Source organism: Carcharodon carcharias, chromosome 16 (genome assembly GCF_017639515.1).
Source record: "Carcharodon carcharias isolate sCarCar2 chromosome 16, sCarCar2.pri, whole genome shotgun sequence".
Classification (NCBI taxonomy): Eukaryota; Metazoa; Chordata; class Chondrichthyes; order Lamniformes; family Lamnidae; genus Carcharodon; species Carcharodon carcharias.
The window spans coordinates 100655514-100680176 of NC_054482.1; the positions used below are offsets into that span (position 1 = coordinate 100655514).

General features: G+C 39.2%; 1 protein-coding gene across 2 annotated transcripts in view; it reads right to left on the minus strand.

The window, feature by feature from the left end:
* The window catches only part of fnbp1l (formin binding protein 1-like), a 154751-nt gene extending 132110 nt beyond the window's left edge, over nt 1–22641 (minus strand). For both annotated transcript variants that reach the window (XM_041208280.1, XM_041208279.1), the window contains exon 1: nt 22482–22641. In XM_041208280.1, coding sequence (XP_041064214.1) covers nt 22482–22505 — 24 coding nt within the window. In that variant the 5' untranslated portion in view covers nt 22506–22641. The remainder of the gene's footprint in view (nt 1–22481) is intronic.
* Nucleotides 22642–24663: the final 2022 nt, after the last annotated feature.

The following is a 24663-nucleotide window of genomic DNA, read 5'->3' on the forward strand; positions in this document are numbered from 1 at the left end:
AGCTCATTCATCATAGCTGAGGAACACGGACTAGATTTTGAGTCTGAGCATCTTTACAATGGATGCAAAGAAAATTTGGTCTTCTTCAATCCCAAGCCTTTACAACTACAGCCATAACAGAGTACGTTCTTTATAAAAGAGCATTCTCTCTAATTTATCAATCCCGAAGGCCACCTTGAAAGGGTGGGGTCAGATTCTATGATTTTCACAGCTCCACCAACACTGTTAAATTGAATGCCAACATCCAACATTTAGACCAAGGAAGACTTTCTTTAAGCAGCTGGACTTCTGCCAGCATCCACAGATTCAAATGATACATCGGCTTCAGTGCGGGAGGGGAGAATAATTTATTTTCCAAAAGAATTAATTGCTGAGCCACCTTTTTAAAAACAAAATGAATTCCTTTTCTTGTTTCCTAATTTCTCAGCTTTGACAAGCCATCTCCATGCTATTTTTCGTGGTGTTTCATATGCAAAGCTATAATACAAAACAGAATTGCAAGTCTAGAATTCCTTCTTACTGTACTGTTGTATAGCCATTGCAAGTGGCCACTGAGGTATCACCATTGGCTACAGTTAAGAATTGATTTGATGCAAGAGCAGCTGTAACTCAATTTTTGAATTATCTACCAAAATGTATTTTACGTTCATGTAGGTATATTAGCAAAGAGCCATTCTGGCTCCTGACTCTCAGACAATATCAGGATTTTAATATAAAAACAAAAATAGCTGAAAAAACTCAGCAGATTTGGCAGTATCCACAGAGAAAGAGTTGACATTTCGAGTCGAATATGGCTTCTTCGGGACCAGCATTTTAATGCCTGGGGTATTTTTAAACATTGGCACAAAATACAGTGATCATGTCAACAGAAGAGACAGCTTTGAACAGCTATCTAATTCAACAACGTGAAAAGAACTAACTTAATACTGTACTGGTGTGATGTTTACCTGACTAGCAAGCATGAGGGAAATTAGGTAACATCTCATTTATGAAAGCAGTTTATTATTCCAAGAACAAAGACATTCCAGTTTCTGGGTGTACTAAGGCATGAGTGACATGCTACATCAAATACACAACATCTGACTGTGCAGCCTGAGTCATCCATTTTGCCCTTTCACATACACATTAAATCTAGTTATTGGCAAGTAAAAACTTATGAGTGCAAGTAAACGCAGGGCAATTTCAATTCACCTCTCGACATTAGATTCACTACTTGTGCAAAAGAGCTCATTTGTTAAAATATTTGAGTATTTTCTACTCCTATTTTCATACTGATCTTATGCCAAGATGGGTATTGATTAGCAACTTTAATTTATATAAGTGTCTTCAATGTAATTAAAGGTCCCAAGGTGCTTCACAAGCATGCCAGGAAATAAGATTTGACAGTCACATTAGAGAACAGGTGACCAAAAATTCAGTAGAATGTCACAAATAGTAGGCCTCTGAATCATATCAATCAAGATAAAAACTTCTCCAGAGGTGTTATGTAACATTTTATACAAAAACATGTGGGAAACCATAAATGAGCTACAATTAATTTCTAATAAAATGATAGGAATTTTTCCCATTGAAAGTTAAAGAATTCTTCACTTTACTAATGAAGAGCTTAGTTAGCATAAAGTCTGACTCAATTACACAAACATTTTTATGGTTGTTTCCCAGTGTATCAACAGTTCTTATGCAAATGACCTACATACTGAAATTTATATTCATGTCACACAGACTTCCTGTTATCAAAGGAACTTTGAACAATGGAGCTCACTGCCACCCTCAAAGCAGTCAGGATAGATAGGTAAACCAAATCACTAAGTAAAATGAGCACATTTTATAAAGTAGTTTTTTTATATAACTGCTGAAATCACATTCAAAACAAATTAATGGTTAGCCATATAAGCAAGTGACCTAAATTTAATTTCCAGGGGATGGAGATTTGTGGCATTTCATGGTCACATCTAAAATTGTAATTTGTTTTCCTCATCATTTTTCGACCAATTTTGCACTCATTTCTTTAAAGGATTTAACACTTTGCTGGGCAATCCATGGTACCTCTCCTAAGTGCCCATTCTCCATATATGAGCCTGGGTTGAGCATCATTAAGCTACTTGGTCATGTCGGCCTCAGAGCCGACCTCAATCATGTCCTCAACTGAGCCACGCTTTCCACAAAGCCCATTGCGAGAAGGGGCCGACAAATAACAATCAAGTGTTTGTTTATTTTTTCCTCCCCAAGGCAAAAGGTTGGAGTCCAAATACCACCCCTTTTGTTTCAAAACCAATTGATGGTGAAATTATTTATTCCTTCCTAATCATTCGGTCTGGTGATTAGTGTGGTGGCTGAACCCAGATTCAAACTTTCTTTGCATTGGTCAGGAATAGATTCAACATGTGTTTCATTTAAAAATGAGTGTTGGTTTTTTTACCCTCCCAACCGGAAAAAAATAGTAAAACAGGATGGCACCATTTCCATAAAGTAATGACATGTTTCAAAGTGGGGTGTGCATCATCACATCACAGTTATACAGAGAATAAAACTCTCTCGCAAAGATAATGGTCCTTTAGACCAGTTGAAACTTGCCCAGGTGAAAAACCTGTATATAATGATACACTCCTACAATGTTCCCTCCTGAACCCATGAAAGACAGCTTCAGTTACCTAAAGTAACAATGCAGAAAATCTCCTTTAATCAGTAAACAGTAGCAAAGTATGTGCCAGGAAAAACTATGAACAGATTTCACAACACAAAATCTAGAATATAAAATTCTCCAGACATTATCTGTTGATGCCATGAGCAATGATGGCCTTGAAGACCCCTGGGGTTCTCTCAGGGTCACAAGCTCCAGTTAGAAGTCCTGACCGTTAGACTATTATAGGTTGATACAGTAGGATTTACTTACACATTTTATGACTAGCTCAACAGTAGGCTATATCATATGCAGGGAGATTATGGTCAACTGTTTGCCTAAACTACAGTCACCACCTTCAAAGGATAATTCACTTAATAAGATGTTATGAGATATTTCAACGTGAAAACACATTGTATTAATTATTCTGGCGTTAAAAGGCCTAATGCAATATTGAATTTCAGAGAAACATACTTTCATTAACTATGAAATCTCAAAAGTGCGTGGCTTCAATCTCAGAGCATCAGTCATGAAAATTAAAACACCAGTTCCCTAACTTATAAAAAGGTGTATACTTCAGTTCTTCTGCATAATTAGTATCCAAATTGGCACCCTCAAAAGAATGATTCTAAAAAAAAAACTCTCTCTAATAGGTGTTAAAATCATTAATAGTTGTTAAATGTGAGGAACCAAATCTACCTATGAATCAAGGGCCATGTTAGTTTGCAAGGGGCCACGTTTATCACATTTAGTTTTCTACAGGCATGGCAGTAACACAGTAACGTTTCATAGAATCATAGAATGGTCACAGTACAGGAGGCCGTCATTTGGCCAATTGAGCACAAGTTCTGCAAGAACAATTTAGCTACTCCCACACCCCAGAGAGTGCTAACATGGATTTGTAAGGATAGGTCATGTCTGACCTATATAGAGGTAACTGAAGTAGTGGATAAGAGAAGGTATGTGGATGTTATTTATGTGAACTTCCAGAAGGCATTTGATAAAAGTTCCTCACATGTGGCCATTTGCTAAAACTGAAGTCCATGGAATTGAAGGCAAATTATGGGCCTGGTTAGGAAATAAGCTGAGTGGCAGGGTAAGAATAGGGATAATAGGAAGGTACTGTAATTGGCAGGATGCGTCCTGCAAGAATCTGTGTTGGGGCCTCAACTATTCACCATATTTGTTATGCACTTAGATGATAGCATACAAACCTGTATATCTAAATTTGATGACACAAAGATAGGCACCATTATAAGCAGCACAGGTGGAAACAAAATAAAGAAATATTGATAAATTAAATGAATGAGCAAAACTGTGGCAAATGGATTTCAATGTAGTCAAATGTGAGGTCATCCTACTTTAGATCTAAAGGATAGAACAGGATACTTTCTAAAAAGTGTAAGTTAGAAGCAGTAGAGCAGTTGGGGTCCAGGTACATAGAACATTAAAATGTTATGAACAGATAGATACCAAATAAAAATGAAAACAGCTAATGGAATGCTGCTCTTTATATTTAGAGGATTAGAATACAAGAGGATGGAGGTCATACTTAAGCTATACAAAGCTCTGATGGATCACACCTGGCATATTGTGAGCAGTGCTGGGCATGGTGCCTGAGCAAGGATACACTGGAGCTGGAGGAAGTGCACCGTAGTTTTGCCAGAATACCAACTCTTGGGGTTAAGTTATGAGATTACACAAACTAGCATTGTATTCCCTGAAATCTAGGTGGTTCAGGGGGCTTGGTCAAACTTTCAGGATATTAAAAGGGAACAGATAGAGAGAAACTATCTGCCCTATTTCCACTAATTGGGGAATCTGCGGCTAGGGAGCATAAGTTAAGAACTAGAGCCAAATCTTTCAGGAATGTAATTAAGAAACGCTTCTACACGCAAGAAGGTGCTAGAAGTTTAGAACTCTTAGCTGCAAGTAGCAATTGTTGCTAGATCAATTGTTAATTTTACATCTGTGATTGATAGATTTTTGGATATGCAGCAAAGACACATGTCTGGAGTCAGGTCACAAATGAGATATGATCTCATTGAATACCAGTGGAATAAGCTCGAGGGGTGAATGTTCCTCAGCCATCATCCATCTAACTTTCAAATCTGTCGCCTTCACCCCACCCTTCAAAAACTTCATCCATATCCCTCTGCCTTTACAAACAGCTACCCCATCTCCAAACACCATTTCTTCAAACTTGTTGCCACCTCCCAATCAGCACTGAAATAGCCCTCAAAAGTCACAGATGACATCTTGTGACAGTGGTGCACAATCCCTCCTCATCCCGACTATAACCTTTGATACTGTTGATCGCACCATCCTCCTCCAACACGTCTCCTCTGATGCCAGGTCAGAGTAGAATCAGAATAATCTAGCTGCAGCCAGAGAATCTCCTGTAATGGTTTCTCTTTCCACCTCAGCACAATGAAATCTGGAACCTATCCTTGGTTCCTCCCATTTCTCATTGACATGCCACCATTTGGCAACATTTTCTGTAAACATCAGTTTCTAAATGTACAGTGATAACACCCAGCTCTCTCTCTCTCCATCCCTCCACTACTGCCTTTTTTAAAAATCACTCAACTTGTCCAACTTTCAGCAGTGGATCAGCCAGAATTTCCTCGAATTAAATACTGGGAAAAACAAAGCCTCAAGTGGGTCTTCCATCCTCACCTTAAACTCCATTCCCTTGCCACTGATTCCATTCCCCACCACCAACTTCTCATGGGCAATTAGGAATGGGCAATGAATGCTGGCCTAGCCAGCAGTGCCCACATCCCATGAAGGAATATAAAAAAAATGAATCAAGGGCTACTCTTACGACTTGTTAATCAGGCTGCTGTGTGGGATTGATAATACAGGCCAAAAGAGGTCCCAGGCTTGAACCTGAATCCACAATGAGTTATGAAACAGAAACCATTCAGTTCTGTAGGCCTCTCACTGCTGATTTCTACCCAATGAATCTGACTGCAAAATTAATCCGTGTGGATATCAGGTGAGTTAAAATCCATCTTGGCTGTACTGCCTGCCCAGATTCAAATCCCTTACAAATACCCTCAATTGAAGCTTTCACAGAAGGAAATATCACATCCATAAGATATTGAGGGCTGTTGGAGCCATACTCCAGCAATGAGCACCTCCACGAGAGGGTTGGAGAGAAAGAACATTGAAATACAACTTATTATGGGCATAACCTAATAGAAGTGCACAGGGTTTATTTGAAAGTATCAATGGATTGTTACAGACCACTATCAAAACATAATCCTCTCCATTATGTAATTACATAATACTCTGGAAAGCTGGTGTTATGCATAATGAATCAAGGTAATGACTAATGTAAATCCATATGTGATTACATGACATTGACACATGCAAATCGGTTCTATGGATTACAAAAGATTCTGGTATCCAAAAATATACAAAAAATTTTATGAATGTATTTATGTTTTAATATAAACATACACCTTCATCTGTGCATGTACTCTCCATATATTAATACATTTTCCATCCTTCCTCAAAGATCCATTTGGACAATGGAAATCACATGATCACTAAACCTGATCTCTGATTGCCAGTATTCTCTTCCAACTGATTATTGCTAAACTTAGCAGAAAGCCACAAGATTCAGTAGTGTTTCAATAGAACAATGGCTACCTTCTTTCTCCAAGGCTCCTAAACAGGACTTCCTGATCTCTACCATGTCCTCCCAAAGACCCAGGGCTTTACTGCTCTCTCTCAGGTTCCCAAAGTATGGGAGTCCTCCATTTCTGATCCTGCTCCCTTCAGCCACTCCTACCTCAACAGTGGACTGTGGTTAGTTTTGTTAGTCCTGTACAATGCCAAACTTCAAATTTTAGATCTTGCCCAGAGTAGCCATTTCCATCTCCCCATACTGAGATACACAAAAAAGAGAGGAAACATAAAATTAGAGTCAGGGGCAATGCCAAAATTAAAGAAAGGAAGAGAGACTTTATCAAAAATGATACATAATAGCATTCTAGCACAGGTGGCAGTCGACCCAAGGCAAAATCATTTACATACTTATAGCTTCCTCTGCATAACTGCCAGTACACCAATTTTTGAAATGAGATATTTTTGCAGTAGCAAATGTGCCTCAAATACCCAATATATGACATCACCAGGCACTAATGTATCTCTCAAAAGTAGCTGCAATATTAGAAATACAACAAATATTCATAACCATCATGGAAAATTACAGCTGGGTTTACCATGCAGGTTAAAGTACATGAAATAGGTTGTTTTAAAATTTAAGTAAATCTCAGCGAGTAGTTTTTTTTCCAAAACAATTCTTGAGTAATAACATTTTCAAAATAAAAAAGTACTGCCTTTGACCTACACACTAAAGACTGGACAAAATCAAAACACCAAGGCATGTGACACAGGAATTGCAGGCAGAACTGATCTGGTCAACTCAAATAACCCAATTAAAAACAAATGTAGCATTCACTACACAAATTTCCTTCTGTTTAGAACCATAGAAGTTTAGAGCACAGGAGATCATTTATCACATCATGTTTGCACCGAAACTTCGCTAGAGCAATCCAACTCTGGTCTTAAACTCACTGCCCTACTCTCTCCCCATAACAATGTATTTTCCCTCTGTTTATCCAAGTGTTAAGGTCCATGGTGCAGAACAAAATAAGAGTAGAATAGAAGATTAAGTGAATTAGTAAGTGCCAGGTAAAATGAGAAGTTATACTGTATTAACAATAAAACACCCAGGTGTTTATTTTACCATGATGCATATTTTATGAATTGGAAAAAACTTGAGGAATACAATTAAATATAAACTCATAACAATTATTTGTATTTGAAATGAGAATAAAACCAAATTGATTCTGATGATTTGCACATTGGATTGCTATGAAAATACAGAAGGCAAAGCTAACTACATGGTTGTTCTGTCTGAAAACATTGATGAATGCAACCCTTAGCTTTATAACATTTTTGTACAGCTAGAGATATGATTAGTGTTTTAATGTATTTATTAAAACTGAACTTATTTCAAGAAATATAATACAGCATCAATCCATGCTGGCTATTTCAAGGCATGTAACACAGAATCCTCTAATAGGAAGATCAGTGATCACTGTTAACCTCATTGAAATTAACGAGTAGTCTTGTTAGTCACTGGGGAAAATAACCTAGACAGCACCTAATTGTTGAAAAATGAGTGGTGTTGTTGACAGATAAAATGTAATAACTAGTTTAATCCAGCAATTTCCTACATTATGTACAATGGCTGTGCTGAAAAGAGGAAATACAAGCATGAGCCAAGCACTTGAAAATTAAAGAATAGCTTATATTTCTGGCAAGGTATGTTTTGTTTTCTTCTTCTATGTGCACAAGATCTGATGGATCCCATAATCAACACCAAATGTTTTGCTTTGAAGCAAAGGTACAGTGCACACTTAAAATCCATGGTAAGCAAAGTTTCCTGCATTCTTTGTGGAAAAATTCTAATGTCATATTGTGTTCATTGTACTTCGTATACTTGTTTTGCAAGTTTTCTAAATAATTAGAATTATGGGCTGGAACATGATTTTCATTTTGTCTCATCTTTAAATACTGTATACTGAGCTGCAGTGGAATGGTTAATCTAATACATCACTGCTCTGTAAGCACACACTAAAATTTCTGTAGCGTCCACAATCAAAATCAGTCTTCTGGCATTATTTTACCATTCAATACCTATATCTTTATCACCACTGAACCTAAAAATATAAGTAACATTTTAAAGAAAGCGTATTCCTATTTCCAGTCGAAACACTGATTGAAGCCAATTAACTCTTACTTATGCCACGTGTAGCAATTAGCCTTTATTCTTTAAGAGTTCCTTTATATGGCTTGTAATGATTTTGCATAGATTTAGTCAAGTTATGTGGCAGGTCTACAAAAATTAGTAGCGGTATTTCAGAACCTCTCTACAGAACAGATTTACACCAATCACAAGAAATAAATTCAACAGCTGGTGTATGCATAGTCACACTGATGAAGAAGAGCCCCAGGTTCTATTGCTGACCTGCTAAATTAGCAGTGCTCGGCCAAGTATAAGTGCTACAACAGGGCTCAGCATCCCTTGACTTCGGTTAAAGAGAAAACTCCAGCCAAGGTTTCTGTTCTCCAAGGTGAATAGAAACAACTTGAGCTGTGATGCCATTTGTGATTAAGTAACTACTCGCTACTTTGGTTCAAACACAAAGAATGGTTTTTAGATGACAGGGGTAGTGGGTATGTCTATCACTGAATACCAGCACAATCAGAAGCCACAATCACCCTAGCATTTCTCCCTGCCTAGCCTGGAGTCTGTTAATTACTGTATTTCCCCATACACACTTTGGGTAAAAGCAGCTAACTCAGCACAGACCTAACATCACATGTCGTTCATTTACCCACTAGCTCATTTGAGGGGTAGGGATGGGTGGAACAATAAAATGATTCAGGAACAAATAAAAATAGTCTCTTACTTCTGCAAAAAATATTTGAAATGCGCAAACTTATTGGGCTTGATGTTCACTTCAGTTTAAATTTGGTTAAGTGCAGTCATTTGTCATCAAATTAAAAAGGGTAGCATCAGTTTAAAAATAGATCTAACATACACAAGCTAACATAATAGCAGAATGCAATTTAGTTAAAGACCAATCTAACAAGGAATTATTCAGCCACTCACTCATGCTCAGCTGAATTTATAAACTGGTTCTATTTTGTGGGTGGCAAGCACCACCTCAAATGACCATACAAAATAATTAGGACTTAGATATATGTATTTTCTCTCCTAAAGGCAGTAATTTACTTATGTACAGTTCTACAAGTTCAACAAGAAGTGTAAACCAGCTATGCAATTCTGGGGGCCATTACGGACATTCCCAGTTCCAACCCCATCTGATGTTCACACAGGACAGTGATTAAGATCAGGTACCTTAGGTGATTAAAAACAAAAATACCAGGTCTGACAGCTACTGCGGAGGGATATAGTTGACGTTTCGAGTCCGTATGACCCTTCATCAGAACCAAGACATATAGAAATGAGATGAAACAGGGCAGAAACAAACGGAGAGAAGAACAGTACTTCAAGGTTTTGTCTTTCTAGATTTCCAGCATCCGCAGTATTTTGCTTTTATCTTATTGTTTAACTGACTGCCACTTCTCTTCAAGGGATGCCTACCTTGAAGAAGTACTGCTCTTCTCTCTGACGGGATTTCCACTTGTCTGTTTTGCCGTTTCATCTCATTTCTATATGTCTTAGTTCCGATGAAGGGTCATACAGACTCGAAACGTCAACTGTATCCCTCCCTGCAGATGCTGTCAGACCTGCTGAGTTTTTCCAGGTATTTTTGTTTTAGATTTCCAGCACCTGCAGTATTTTGCTTTTACCTTAAGTGATTATTTCCCCTCCTTCCTCTGCCCCAGGGACTTTGAGAATAAATGTAATGCCCCTACATACCTAATCAATGAGATTGGCAGAACCAGCATACACTAAAGATCAAACCCGAGGCCTTCCCATCTGTGTCTTAAGAATACACAATAGATTGGATGCACACTGTCATCAGGAGAACAAGAATATACGTCCAAATTGTTTTTCTCAATTGAATATATTCTCTCTAATGCTTTTAAAAGAACAATTTAGGAACTCACTATCATCTAACACACCAATGAGCAAAATTACACTTTTTCCATCCAGTAGAACAATTTGCATATTTATTTTAGCTGTATGTGCAGTGTGCCGTGGTGGAGAGGCTTGCGTATCCTAATGAACCCAGGAGTGATGCTGTCTGGAGCTCATGCTCCTAGTAGGGTCTCCCATGGCAGTATGGTCAGGTGGGGTGGGGGTGTCCAGACAAAGAATGATCCAAGGAGTACTCAACAGCACAGCAGGGTTGCAGCCCCAACAGCTGTGAAGGCGGAAGAAGGCTTCAATAGGGAAGTGGCCTCAGTCGTCATGGTCCGCCATGCCACTGAACCCGGCCACCAACCCCCAAGATCGTGGGGAACCCAGCTGCGCCCGAGTACCCACTCTAAACTATGCCACGTGCAAGTATCCATCAGGCATAAAGCCCCGTGGCGATGGAGGATTGGCGACAGGGGCAGGGCTGTGATACCTGGAGGCCCCCAGGCAAGATTCCACACACAGGCAGCGGCTCACCAAGCCTGATGGACATCATCCTCGATTCTAATGACGGCGCACAGCAAGTATATAAGGCCACAGAACAGAAGATAACCTTCTGAAATGGGTTGATAATTAGTTAATGTTAATTGTATAAATATGGATAAACAGGTGGAGGGCATTATTTGAGCACATATATGGAGAAACTTATTGACACTGGGGTGGTAAGTAGGGTTAGGAGCTATGCACGTGTATGTTCCACTTCTAATGAATAAATCCAAACTGAGTAAAGACTGACTTCCGATCTCCTCCTTCATTAACTGGCTGTGAGGAGTTTTAACAGTTGGGAGATAGGAGACAGAGTAGGGATAAAGAGATTGATGGGATATGACATGGTTTACCCCAGGGGTCTGTACTGTTGTCCATAGCTTTTCATCATATATATTGATGCTTTATAAATGTAAAAGGAATAGGGAGTTGCTTAATCCAAGTTCGCAAAAATATTAAATTGGAGGGTACAGTAAGTTATGTAGATGAGAGCAGGAAGGGAACATATACAGGTGCACAAAACTATGGCAAATGAAATTCATTATGGGAAGTGTGAGGGCATCCAGTCTGAATCAGACAATTATATTTTGGAATTAATTTGGCAAGTTGTTTATGAACATATCTGAACCTCTCAGGCCAAAGGAGGAACTGAATTCCCTGTAATTTGACCTGACAATTTGTGCATCTACTCAAAGTTTTATTTTGGTGAAATGAATAACTTTATTTGGATTTGGTATATTGCAGTACGTATGTAGAGGTGGAGTTTGATTTGATTTAACAGCATTCATAACTTTTGTCAGAAAAAATTAGATTTCCTGATTTCACTCCTAAAATGGTCTAGTTCCAGTTTTTAAAATTTCTCTCCTTTTTGCAGGTATTCCCAGTAAAGAAATTTTCTCTATCTATTGAATCTCTATTGTTTTAAAGACCTTGGTTATATTACCTCTCAGCTTTCTAAATTGCCAGCTTATACAGTCTATCTCCACAATTGGATACACTTAGCCCTAGGTATTCAAGTGAATCTACACTACCTCCTCCCAAGGCCTGATTATATCCTGCCTGCTCAATGCTGAAGATAGTACTCCAGTTGGGGTGCGATGAAGCTTCTGTACAACTGAAAGCATTATTTCTTTATTTTGTATTCCAATTTCATTGAGATAATAGACAGCATTCCATGAGCTTTTATTAACTTTTTGTACCTATACACAAGCTTTGGTGCTGAACCATCCGATGTAAATACAGTGATCAGGAACGGAAGCCCCAGCTTAACCTAAGATCAACAGAGCCAACTGTGACATCCCTATGCTACCCTGGCTGAGGTCAGCTAAGACAGCTTTGGAAAGGGAATTTCAGAGCACAGAGGCTAGGTAGTGCATGGCACATCTATCAATATTGGGGTAAAAGGAAGAGGGCACACAAGAGGTCAGAAGGTCAGGGTTAGAAGAACAGAGTTCAGAGTCAAGGTGGGGCCATAATGGGGCAGATATTACAGGCATGGGAAGGGGTGAATCCATGAAAGAATTTAAATGCAAAGATTCAAAATTAAATCTGAGGCACTGTGGATCCAGGAGTTGATGCAAGTCAGCTAGGATAGAGATGCCAGGCAAGTGGGACATGATTCAGGAGAGAATATAGGCAGCAGACTTTTGGATGACCTGAAATTTACAAAGTGAGAAGGACAGCAGACCAACAGAAGATATAGAATAGTTGAGGCTAGGAGTGACAAATGCCTGATGAGGATTTCAGCAGTTTGCCTATCTCTGACCATACCTGAGGCCATGTCACAGAAGTAAGCAAGCAGTCAGGTTGGAGACATGCAAGTAATTTCTTTAGTCAGCTTGGCCCTGCAGTACTGTCACCTCTGAATCACAAGGTTATGGGTTCAAACAACATAATCTTGGCTGGTGTCATTTCTTCTGCTTGTTCAGATGGATAAAGGATCTGAAATTGCTTTACAAAGAAAGGCATGGAAGCTCTCCAAGCATCCTGGCCTATATTCTTTTCTCAAGCAACGCTAACAAAAGGAGATCAACTGGTAATCGATCTAATTTGTTAGTTGTGTGGCCTTGTGTAAATGTGTCACATTTCCAGAAATAACAGTGGTTATCCAAAAAAGAAATTCATGGAGTGAAACACTGACATGTCCTTGGGACCTAATATATAACTATACATACAGTTTTTTTCAGATTGCATCTGGAATACACCCTCTAGCAACCCAATCACAACTAGCAAACTCACTGAAATAAAGATGAGTTTCAACATCGGTCATGACTAAGTTTTGCACTTCAATTTCTCTGGTTGCACTTTGCAACACTAATTTTTTTTAGTTGCTTACATGGTGGAGGTGGGGGGTGGGTTTGGAGGAAAAGAGCGCCATTATTTTAAAAATGTTTTACTGCAGCTAAGAGCAGGAAAACAAATAAGTAATCTCCAAAAGATGTATTTGTATTTCATCTAAAAGCTTTCAGTAAAATCATCTGTTACAACTATTAAATACTTAAACTAAATTTAGGAATCAAAGTTTCATTGAGAGGGGCCAATGGTACAGTAAACTGGAACACCATCCCTTCATCTCTTCCAGCTTTGTTTTGAATCCAGCATATGGCAGTCTCAGTTTAATTCCCAGTGGGCACATCCATAACACAAAGCTATTGTCAAATTCGGCACATTTACAGAGGTCACGTCGGGCAATCCCAGAAATGGAAATGTTGCACCAATGCAGTAATGAGTACTTCTGAAAGATTGGTCAACAATCATGCTGAATACAAACTCTATTTTTCTTGCATTCAACACAGTGGAGGTTTTAAAGCCAATTTTGAATATTTACTTTCCCTTCCTTTTCCAAAGGATTTAAAGGCTTCAGAAAAAGGAAATGTAAAAGCCACTACGTCAAACGGTTGGATGTGAAAACAAAACTTTACTATGCAAGAAATCAACTTGAAATATCCTTAAAATAGCATAAAGACTGTGGCTGGACGGCAAATGGTAGCCACAACTGAACTGATACAATTAATCTTAAATTACTCATTCCTGGTATACTGATGTTGCTCTACCCTTAAGGTCCAGGTAGTGTAGCTTCCACTTATTTAAACTAACAGATTGCTGACGTACATGCAGGTTGTTATTGAATTTCTAACTCAAGGAGATTCTAAAGTTCTATTACTATACAATTTCAGCATTTCTACAAACTAAATGGAGGAAAACCATACATCAAGACTTAACATGCCTTTCCTGCAATTACTTAGCATGCATTAGAGACAAACTACATTAAAGTTTATAGTTTGCTTTAGTTCAAACAAAGGTACTTTTAGTTGCTTGGTAATACAGAACTTGAGTATCACTGAAAAAGATACATCAAAGCTTTTTGGTCTGCACTCAGACATTCGCAAGAATATCAAATCTAAAGGGAACACCAATTTATACTTCGAGAAGAGAGAAAATTTGAGCAACAAGTGAAGCTAGCTGTTTCACACTGCTACCATGCAGTAGCATCATGAGTGTTGTTCACGACTAAAAAGATGCTGCCGTCAAGCCAAAAAGATGTCTGCCTATCACACAAATGAGTACTATGATATATGAATTTCAGTGCCAGAGTGATGCTAGGCATGTAGGCCATACATCCAAAGACTGGCAGATCGTATCAAACAGCATGCCCTTTGGCTGTTTGCAGCTGGCAAGATACTGCCAGCCCAACAAAACGTCCAACATTAGATGTGATTCCATGATTGGACAAGATTTGCTAAATAATCCTGAAAGTGCAAAGAATTACACTAACAACCAATTAAGGTCATCAGTAGGGCTCATAGGGTAGCACAGTTACGCTTGCGTGAAGATATATATATATATATATATATATATATATATATTGTTGAGAGATTTGGACATGCAGTGGAAAAGAAAAAATCACCAAGGACCCAGTTTATAGTGACGTTGGGAAAACCATATCTTCACGAACTGGATTTTTCCTTTAAATTATAGAAAGACATTTGGATGCTGGCCTGGTGTTCTTTTTAAAGAAAGGGTCATAGATTCACCGTGGAACTGTCAACAAGCATGCCTTTTCCAAGAAGTCACCTGACCAACATGGTACTTGAGGGAGGACTGTTTTGACAGTTTAATTGATGGTGGGGTTGGTTGGGGGGGGGGGGGGGGGGTAAAGGCACAGGCAAGTGATTTACTGGAAATCACATGACAGAAACAAGCTTTAAGTTTTGAACCTGTTGTTTTGTGAATTCACTCTTTTGGGGAATAAGTTGAGCAGAAAGGCTACCCTAACTGACACACTCTACCTTGTGTGTGGTCATAAACCTGTAGCCAGAGAAACCTCATCTGAGTGTAACTTGTCTGGACCTGCAACGCTGAGACAGGAAGAATTGGTCCAACTGCATGTTCTCCGCCACAGCAAAGACCCATTGGTGAGAACCTCCAGACATCTACCATTACCAGATTGACTTCAGAAACTGTAACTTCTAAAACAAGCTGAACTCAGATTCTAATCTTTACACATCCAAGAGCAACATGAGTAAATGCTAGAAAATTGGACATCATTGTGATGTTTAAATGTTAATATAAAGTTTGAAAGTATTAGTAAAATGAGCACAGCCTAAAAAAAAACTTGCATAAATAACACCTTGTCATGCCTCTCCAATGTTCCAAAGTACTATAATGAAAAGGAATCTGTATTACTTAGGTAAACACAGCAATTTACATACATACAGTAATTAGATAAATGACCAATTAAGTCTATTATTGGTTGAGGGAGACATGTTGTTCAGGATACAAGGTGGACTCCCAGCTCTTTTTTGAATGCTGCCAATGGACCTTTAAAACTTCATGACAGAAACAGACAGACAGGGCCTTTCCTTAAATGCCTCAAGAGGACCTCACTGATAGTACTGAGCACGTGCTCAGTACTGTTATAAAACATCAACCTAGTTTCACAGGTACAAATCCTGCAATCGCAGAACCCACAGCCAGAGAGACAAGGATGCTGCCAATTAAGCCAAGCTCATATTCACCAAACAATAAAAGCACTGCAATTGAAAAGCCACTATTGATACATACCAGTTTTAAAAATGTATAATTGTCAAGGCAACATATTTGCACATTGCCTCATCATAATGGTCTCCTCCCTCTCCTGAACGTAATGCCTCTTACCAGGATGAACTTCTATTCCTCACCCAAGAGACCATTTCTCATGCACAATACTGAACACCAAGTGCTGGCAGGATACTTGTATTGTAAATTGAAAGTAAACCCACACATGTGCACTTTCCATTAGTGGTCACGAGCTAGTGATAAAGAACAGAAAGCCGAGCTAATTTTTCCCCATGCCCAGGCCATGGGATTGGAGCCAACCGGAGTAATTTACAGCTGTCCCAATGGAGATCAGCTAATGCAGAAAGCTTGGGAATCATGTCAGGAACACTCATATCTTTATGGTTCAGTATGACACTAAAACAATACAAATCACCATTTGTACATCTAAAAAGATATAATGGAGATTAGATTTTGAATATGGTCTTTGTCAAAGAAGTATATTTTTGTTGAACATAAAAGTCACAATTATACATCTTTCAGCAGTAGGAGACTTGAAAATACTAGTCACATTGCTTTTTTTTGAATGCTAACTAAAAACTTGAACGTCGTCAGCTTAATTTATTTTAAATGCAACTGCATTTGAGTAACCATTTCTAACATCTCTGGAAAAAGGAACAAAATGTCAAATTCCATTTTAAACATTAGCTGCAATATAAATAATAGTACCCTACAAAGGTAACGGCCCACTGGTCACAGACGTTGTAACCTCAGATTAGTCAGCACCAGCATGGCTCAGGTACTTGTGGTATCTGAAACATTTCATAGCTTCAACTCTATTTCAAATGGTGAATAGTTATTTTCTAAATAAATTTAAACATCAAATTACAACAAACTGAACTCTTGTCAATGGTTCAGTAAATCTAACAGGGAGCAACTAAGCAATACAGACCAGAGAAAGTCCCAGGTTCAATCCCCAGTCAGCACCAAGTTCCAGCCTCTCACCTGGGGAAGTGGTAAGCAAATACAACTTACCGTAGCGATCCCCAAAACCTCAGGTTAAGCAGGGGAAAACACCAAAGGTTCCAACAGTTCTGGAAACAAACTAGCTTATGCTGATATTATCTTTCCCAATCACATGTTCTTTCAAAATGGTTTTATACAATTTGTACATTTAAATCACTAAAGTTATGAACTAGAAAATGTAGAGAACGAACAGGTTTTTAAAAAAAAAATTAGATTGAGTAAGGGAAATAAAATGTTGGATTGCAAAGTGTATTGTGAGAAAAATGCAACACAATGAATAGTATTTGCATGAATAATTAAAACAAAAGTGTCAATATCAGTGTATCACGAGTATTAGCTGTTTTAGAAAAACTCTTCAATATACTAAGTTTCCCTCGACTAGTTCTGATGACAGGTTCTCAGGATAGCTCTTTCCTTCAGTAATCTGTGAATGTGGCAAGTTGCTCAAAAAGTGCATCAACTTTGCTTATCAAAATCACATGGTTAAGAATTGCGATATTTATAAATAAAACTGAAGAGAATAGAAACACAGGATAACAGCAGTTTCTTCAAACCTAAAAATGTTTTCAAGTAATGAGTCAACAGGGGTAATAACTATGCAATCCTTGCTCGCAGGAAATGTGTCTATAACACTGTAACCCAAATACATCAAAACCCACTCTGCCTGTGGGAGCATACCCCTGCTGGGATTTCAAAATTATTCCTATAACGTTGAAAACTTCAGCAGCTAACATTTCTGCATTGCTTATAGCAATTTATACTCAACAAATCCTGTAGTTTAATATATGATAGATATTCAATCCACCACCCAGCTGACAATACAAGTCAGGTGGAGGTGTAAGCTGTGAGGAGGACAGAGACTATAAAGAGATATAGACAGGTTAAGTGAGTGAGCAACAAGGTGGTAGATGGAGTATAATGTAGGGAAGTGAGAGATTATTCACTTTTCCCTAGTTGTGCAATTTGCAAGAACACGCGTCCCAGCATGGTTCAGGTATAGACTGTCCCAAAGGTACACCACTCCACCTTTCCCAGTACTAGTGCCAGTGCCCCACGAACTGGAACCGACTTCCCCCACAAGTCTTTGAGCCATGCATTCATCTCTCTAATCTTATTTACCTTATGCCAGCTTGCACATGACTCAGGTAATAATCCAGAGATTATTAGCTTTGAGGTCCAACTTCTTAATTTAGTACCTAGCTCCCTACACTGGCTAAGCAGAACCTCTTTCCTTGTCCCTGCCTATGTTGTTGGTACCTCAAATGGACAACAACTGGATCCTCCCCGCTCCCCATGCAAGCTCCACTTCAGCTCTGAACAGATGTCCCAAACAGAGCTTCAGTGACTCACCAAGGTTTTAGTCATCTGCACCTTCCCAACCTATAACCTCTACTACCTAGGACAGGGGTAGCATGTGCACAGGAATAGGACCACCTGCAAGTTCCCCAAGGCACATCATACCAGAGGCATTCCTTCATTGGGTCAAAATCCTGGAACTCCCTCATAAACAGCACTGTGGGTGTACCTACACCATATGGACTGCAGTGATTCACAAAAGCAGTACACTACCACCTTCTCAAGGGCAATCCCTATGAATGAATAAAAAGAAACCAAGAATGCCAAATTTCAAACAATCAAATTTACTACAGGAAAAATGGGGGCTGATTAATTGGCAAGTTGACTATGATTGGCCAAGGCACTGCCATAACATAGTCCTTTTGTTTGGAGAACACAGATCCCCTTACATGATTGTATGTCACTTCTAGCAAGTGTAAATGTTAAGAGGTTGACTGATTATCATAAATTGGTTGTTAGCAAAACCCTATTCACACACTGTCAAAACTAATTTAAGATAATCATCCAAGTTTGTAACATGGCTCATTTATACTTGCTAGAAGCAACACACGTTCATTACAGGGACCGAAGAGCCAAATGACCTACTCCTGCTCCTATTTTCTATGTTCAAGTCTGGTGTCTATTTTGAATTATCCAGGAAATAAGGGATCCTATAGCTCGCTATTGTTTTCTCTATGGCAATGCCTTGGCCAGGGTCAACTTGACATCCAATCAGCACCCTTTTTTCCTGCAAGTATAAACTGTTCTGATCATTTGAAGTTTGGCATTCTGCATTTGCCCTGAGTGCAAGACGAAAAGCTTCAGTAACATGTTTCACTTTTCTGCAATACTCAATTTCTACCAAGCGACTGGTTGAATAAAAAAAGCTACTATAGTAATCAGCCATCCCTCAATCACAAGATAGCATGTTGAAAAAATACCGGCATGGACTTGACGGATGGAACATTCTATAAGTACGAAGCCCCCCCCCAAAAAAAATATAAAAAGTTAACATTTTCCTTCATTCGTGAAACTGTAAATGTTCAACTCAAAACCCAACATAGGTTGTCCACATCTTTATTAATCATGGTCCATGTATTTGGGAATTCAAGCTTTTCTCCCACATATATTTTCCATAAAGATCTTGCTATTAATTTAGTGGCAAGTATTTAGGCTCATGTAGCTGTTCTCACCGCCCCCATGCTCTCTAGCATTTCCTGTAGGCTTCAATTCCACAAGCCTCACCAACATTCTTGCGCTGCGCTCAAGAAGTTCTTTTTGCTGTGCAATTTCTGATAGCAAGGAGCAACAAACTACCCAAACACAGGAGGCCTCACAGCTAAGCTGGACCCTTTCCTCATCCAAAACACACCTGCTGTTTCCAACAAGATTCATCGTATGACAATCTGAAACCGCACCACCCACCCCCATTTGATTTTCCCCATTGCTACTGTGACCAACTGTAATACCTGCACAACTGACCCAGGTGAGCTCAGCTAACAGCATAGGTTATGGTCTGTTGACTGTTTTGCCAAATTGTGAACTGATCTTACCCGCTGAGCCATTGCATTTGATATAATTTATAGTTTTTTTAATTCATTTATTTAATGTGGGCATCACTGGTGAGGCCAACAAGTACTGCCCATCCCTAATCGCCCCTGAGAGGCTGGTGGTGACCCAATTTCTTGAACCGCTGCAATCCAGGTGATGTAGGTACAGCTACAGTGCTCTTTGGTAGCGAGTTCATCTCTAGAATTCAGCTGTTTTGTCCATGTTTGGCCCAAGACTATAGGGAGGTCTGGGATCAGATGGTCCTGGCAGAATCCGAATTGAGCACTGATAAGTGCCACCTAATAGCACTGGCAACGATGCCTTCCATCACTTTGTTGATGATTGAGAGCAGACTGATAGGGTAGTAATTGTCCAGATTGGATTTGACCTGCTTTTTGTGGACGTCATACCTAGACAACTTTCCACTTGTCAGGTAGATGCCAGTGTTGTAGCAGTTCTGAAACATACTAATAGCTATCAATGAATCAAGTTGATATGAAGATGATGTACATTCAAATTGCAGCATCCACTGCACAGATTAAATCACAATTTTCTACAAAGTTCAATTAAAATCACATTTATTTCTGGATTTGAATTTAATTTTCCTCCTTAATAAATATTGATTAATGATAATTTTGCAGGGAATCTGTCTTTTCCATTAGTTAATCTGAATGAATCAAAATTGAAGGTGAGTATTGAGAAGAGACATTAAGTGCAGGTAGTTTTACTCTGGAATATAAACTAACAAAATTAAAAATATTCACCAACATTTCATATTTATATGTAGGATTGAAATTCTGCTCATCAACTCAAGTTTGTCTGAAAAAAAGGATTTGACTTGATGCTGTATTTTTAATTATTCAAAACTTTTCTAAAGTCCTCTGGTTGAGCAATTCAGTCTATGCTCTATTTTTATCTTCAACATCGACATGGATTGTTTGTTTTAATTTATGGGTCTGCTTTCCGGGGGTCAATTTAGCTAAGTTCAACCATATTTCCTTTAGTACTTATGTTCTCTCTGGTGTAGTGGTTTAATGTACTACATCAATGTACTACATGTTAGAAAAACAAACAAAATTTTCACTTTTTTAGCTGAAGTTTCTTGGTTCTCTTACTCATTCCTCTTCCCCATTCTGACACACAAAGCCTCAAAAACTTTTATTTTATCATAACATCTGGCTCCAAAATCCTTAAAGTTTTATTCTCTTCCAAAGCATAAAATATCCTGATGATGTGGAGGGTCAGGCTCATTTTAAAATCAATGGACATGTCAACATCCACTGTACGAAGTAGACAATGAAGATTACAAAATGATTACAAATCAAGGGTAACAAAATATTTTGAGCATACATCAGAAAGAGCTGGTAACTTGCTGCATTAGAATTTATGCAAAGTGCTTAAACGGCTACCATTCCTACAGCGTTTGCTGGAAATCTGAAATTTAAAAAAAAATGCTGGAACTCAGCAGGTCTGAGCTGAAGATTCATACGGACTCGAAAAGTTAACTGTTTCTCTCTCCACAGATGCTGCCAGGCCTGAGTTTCTCCAGAATGTTATGCTTTTTATGCCATTCCTACATAGTAGCCAAGGAAAGATCTACAATCGGTCGTAATAACTGAGCTGAGAGCTACAATTGAAGTTTTCAGCAAAATTAAGACACTATATTGGTTAATCGGCTCAGACAGAAGAAAAAAACTGCGATAAATAAAAATACTGTGTGATTGTTGTCCTCCCTTTCTCGTTTACACAGGACAAACAAACATGACAACACATACAAGGCACGATCGAACAAGTGACCGTTTGGGGAGCAGCAAATCAAATTTAGCTCAAGGGGATCCATTTAAAAAAACGTGTCGGGCAGCAATAACGTAAAGGTCCCTGAATATACACTTTATGCTAACGTTATGAAGTCTTCCCTCAAACATGTACACTCCCCTGGGGGAGGGGAGAAAGAGACACAGAAATCCTCAATCGTCTGGTCTGGATATCCCTGTCTGTCAACCCGCAAATACATAAGATGAACAAAGAAAGAAAGAGAGAGAGAAATATTCTGTGTGCCCGTCTCTCTCCCATGCTACCACCTCCCAGCCACCGATTGCATTGTTCCAGTACTAAAGAAGGGCTTGTCCTCCCTGTAACAAACACCAACACAATGAAGGGACTAGAGAGACTGGCCTCACCTTAGAACTACCACAAATAACAAGCAAACAAACAAGCAGTCACAAAAAGAAAATCCTCCCTGTGGCAGGGGAAAACGGCCCCAACTTTTTTTCGCAGGTGTGAGCGACGTTTTGGAGACGCTGCATTTTCTTTATATATAAAAAAAAAATTTTAAATGTGAATCGTGCACACAGCCAGTTTCCCAATTCTCTCTCCCTCTCTCACACACCTTCCCTTTCCCTCCCTGCCGCCTGCCAACGGGAGCAGTTTGAAAAACCAACAGAACCGAGCCGTGTTTCCCTGGCCGGGGGTGGGGGGCACAGAGAAAGAGAGAGAAAAGGAATTGGGCTTCAACTCGTTACCGTCTCCCACCCCCACCCTCACCAACCCGCCGTTTGGCGTCGACGCGGCGGACCTGAAGCGAAGGGGAAGGTGTGAGGAGAGAGGTTGGTTGGTTGGTTGGGGGAGGAACGGGTGACCATCGCCCTGCCAACCAGCCACACCGAGCCCGCTCGGCCTCACAAACCGTCAGCTGAGGGGAAAAAAAATAAAATAAAATCAACTCTCACTCACCCAAAGCTCCGTCCCCCAGTGCATGGCTGCCGGCTACTTCTTTATCCTTCTCCCCGCCCTCCGGGAAAAAAAAAAGAACTCTGTGGGTATATGTGTTATTTTTAAAGCCGCCTCCTTCCTTCCTTCTCCTTCTCTCCGGGCGAATGCTTCATTTACATTCGCGGTGGAAGCCGGGATAGTGGAGGATTCGCCTGGGCTGAGATTGGAGGTTGAAGCACTCTCCCAGGATCGATTCCCCTAATCCAATTGAGGAGGAGGAGGTGCTGACTCACTCTAAGGGTGGGTTACCTACATTCATTTACTCTGCACACAATGATTCGGGCAGGCAGCACAAAGGTGCGTGATTGCAACAGCAAAAAAAAATATCCTTTGCATTTTCCTAGCTATGGACAAAAAAAGATACACCTTTGTAGCAGCCCAAGAGTAGGGGGTTAAAATGAGCCTTTGTTCAGACGCAAGAGTTTGATGCCAGATACCATGTTGTAAAGTAAACCACAGCACAATGCAATAAAATAATTTGCAGCCCTGTCACTTTTCCGGACAGGATATTCTTTTAAAACAAGTTGGAAAAGGATAAATACAAACAGAAAATGCTGGAAATACACATCAGGTCAAGCAGCATCTGTAGCGAAACAAAAGAGGAAATGCCTTTCAACAGAACTGCGAAACGTTTGAGAGGTAATAGAAGAACATAAGGGAAGGTAATGTGATAGGGTGCGAGATAGGAGAGATTAAATGACGAAAGACTTGATGGTGCAAGACCAAATGGAGTGGAATGAGTCAATGATAAATACAGGTTAGTAGGGAAAACCTGGCGCCATATGTATGATTATGTATAGCAGTTACTCCACACAAAAAGGGGACAATTGCAGAAGTTAAACCATTCCCATATCGTACGATTCCCACTTGGGGATTATATGCAATACAACTCAAATACACACAGAAATCGATTGTCATGAATATTTATACAGTTTATTCAAATATTTTTCCACTCCATTTCTTCATCAATTTGACAGACTTTCCTAAAACAGAAACAGAAATACCTGGGAAAACTCAGCAGGTCTGGCAGCATCAGCCGAGAAGAGCACAGGTGACGTTTCAAGTCCTCATGACCCTTCAAGAGAACTAAGTAAAAATAGGAAAGGAGTGAAATATAAGCTGGTTTAAGGTGGGGTGGGGGGGGGGGGGGGGTTGTTGGGCAAGCAGCCAGTGATAGGAGGAGATAACCAAAAGAACAAAGAGGTGTTGAAGATGCTGATATTATCTAAAGGAATGCTAATTAAGAGTAGAGAGCAGGACAAGCAAGGTACAGATAGCTCTAGTGGGGGTGGGGTGAAATAATACTAAAAGGGCATAAAAGGTATTGATAAACAATGGGTGGAAATACATTTAAAAATAATGGAAATAGGTGGGAAAAGTAAAATCTATATAAATTATAGGAAAAAACAAAAAGGAGGGGGAAGAAACGGAAAGGGGGTGGGGATGGAGGAGAGAGTTCAAGATCTAAAATTGTTGAACTCAATATTCAATCCGGAAGGCTGTAAAGTGCCTAGTCGGAAGACTTTCCTAAAAGTTACATACCTTTTAATGACGACAGAATAGCCAGCCCCCTCGACTTAAAACCGAACAGTGAATGAACAGGGCAGTGAGCTGACACATGGTGAGATGTTCATAACTTCCAAAACAGGTTGATCATGATTTCCAAGGGTAACAAATTGTCTCATTTACAATAATATCCCAATTCTTCAATTTTCCAATCACTACCAAGCCATGATGGGCAAACATCATAAATAACTTGAAAATATGTCAGAAAAGTAGAAATTGTTTTTTAAAAAATCTCCAACTATCCCATTCAGCAACACCAGTATTTTACAAAATGAAAATCTGATCTTGATATAATATTGTAATCCTATTTGGAAGATTATAGAGGAAACCTAAGTTTTCCAGATTCAGCAAAGGGTAAAACATTGTTCTTAACATTTCAAATGAATAAGATTACTTTATTAGAAGGCTTCATCATTTTCAGCTTGTCTTACAGGAATTGGCTGCGAATGACCAGTTTTACTAACAACATGAGACTAGTGACTGACCAGCTACAAGCCTTTCCTGTATGGGTATGGCAGTATTCATTGTTTATAATAAAACAGAACATGTTGAAAGTATACTACGGATCTATCAGGCC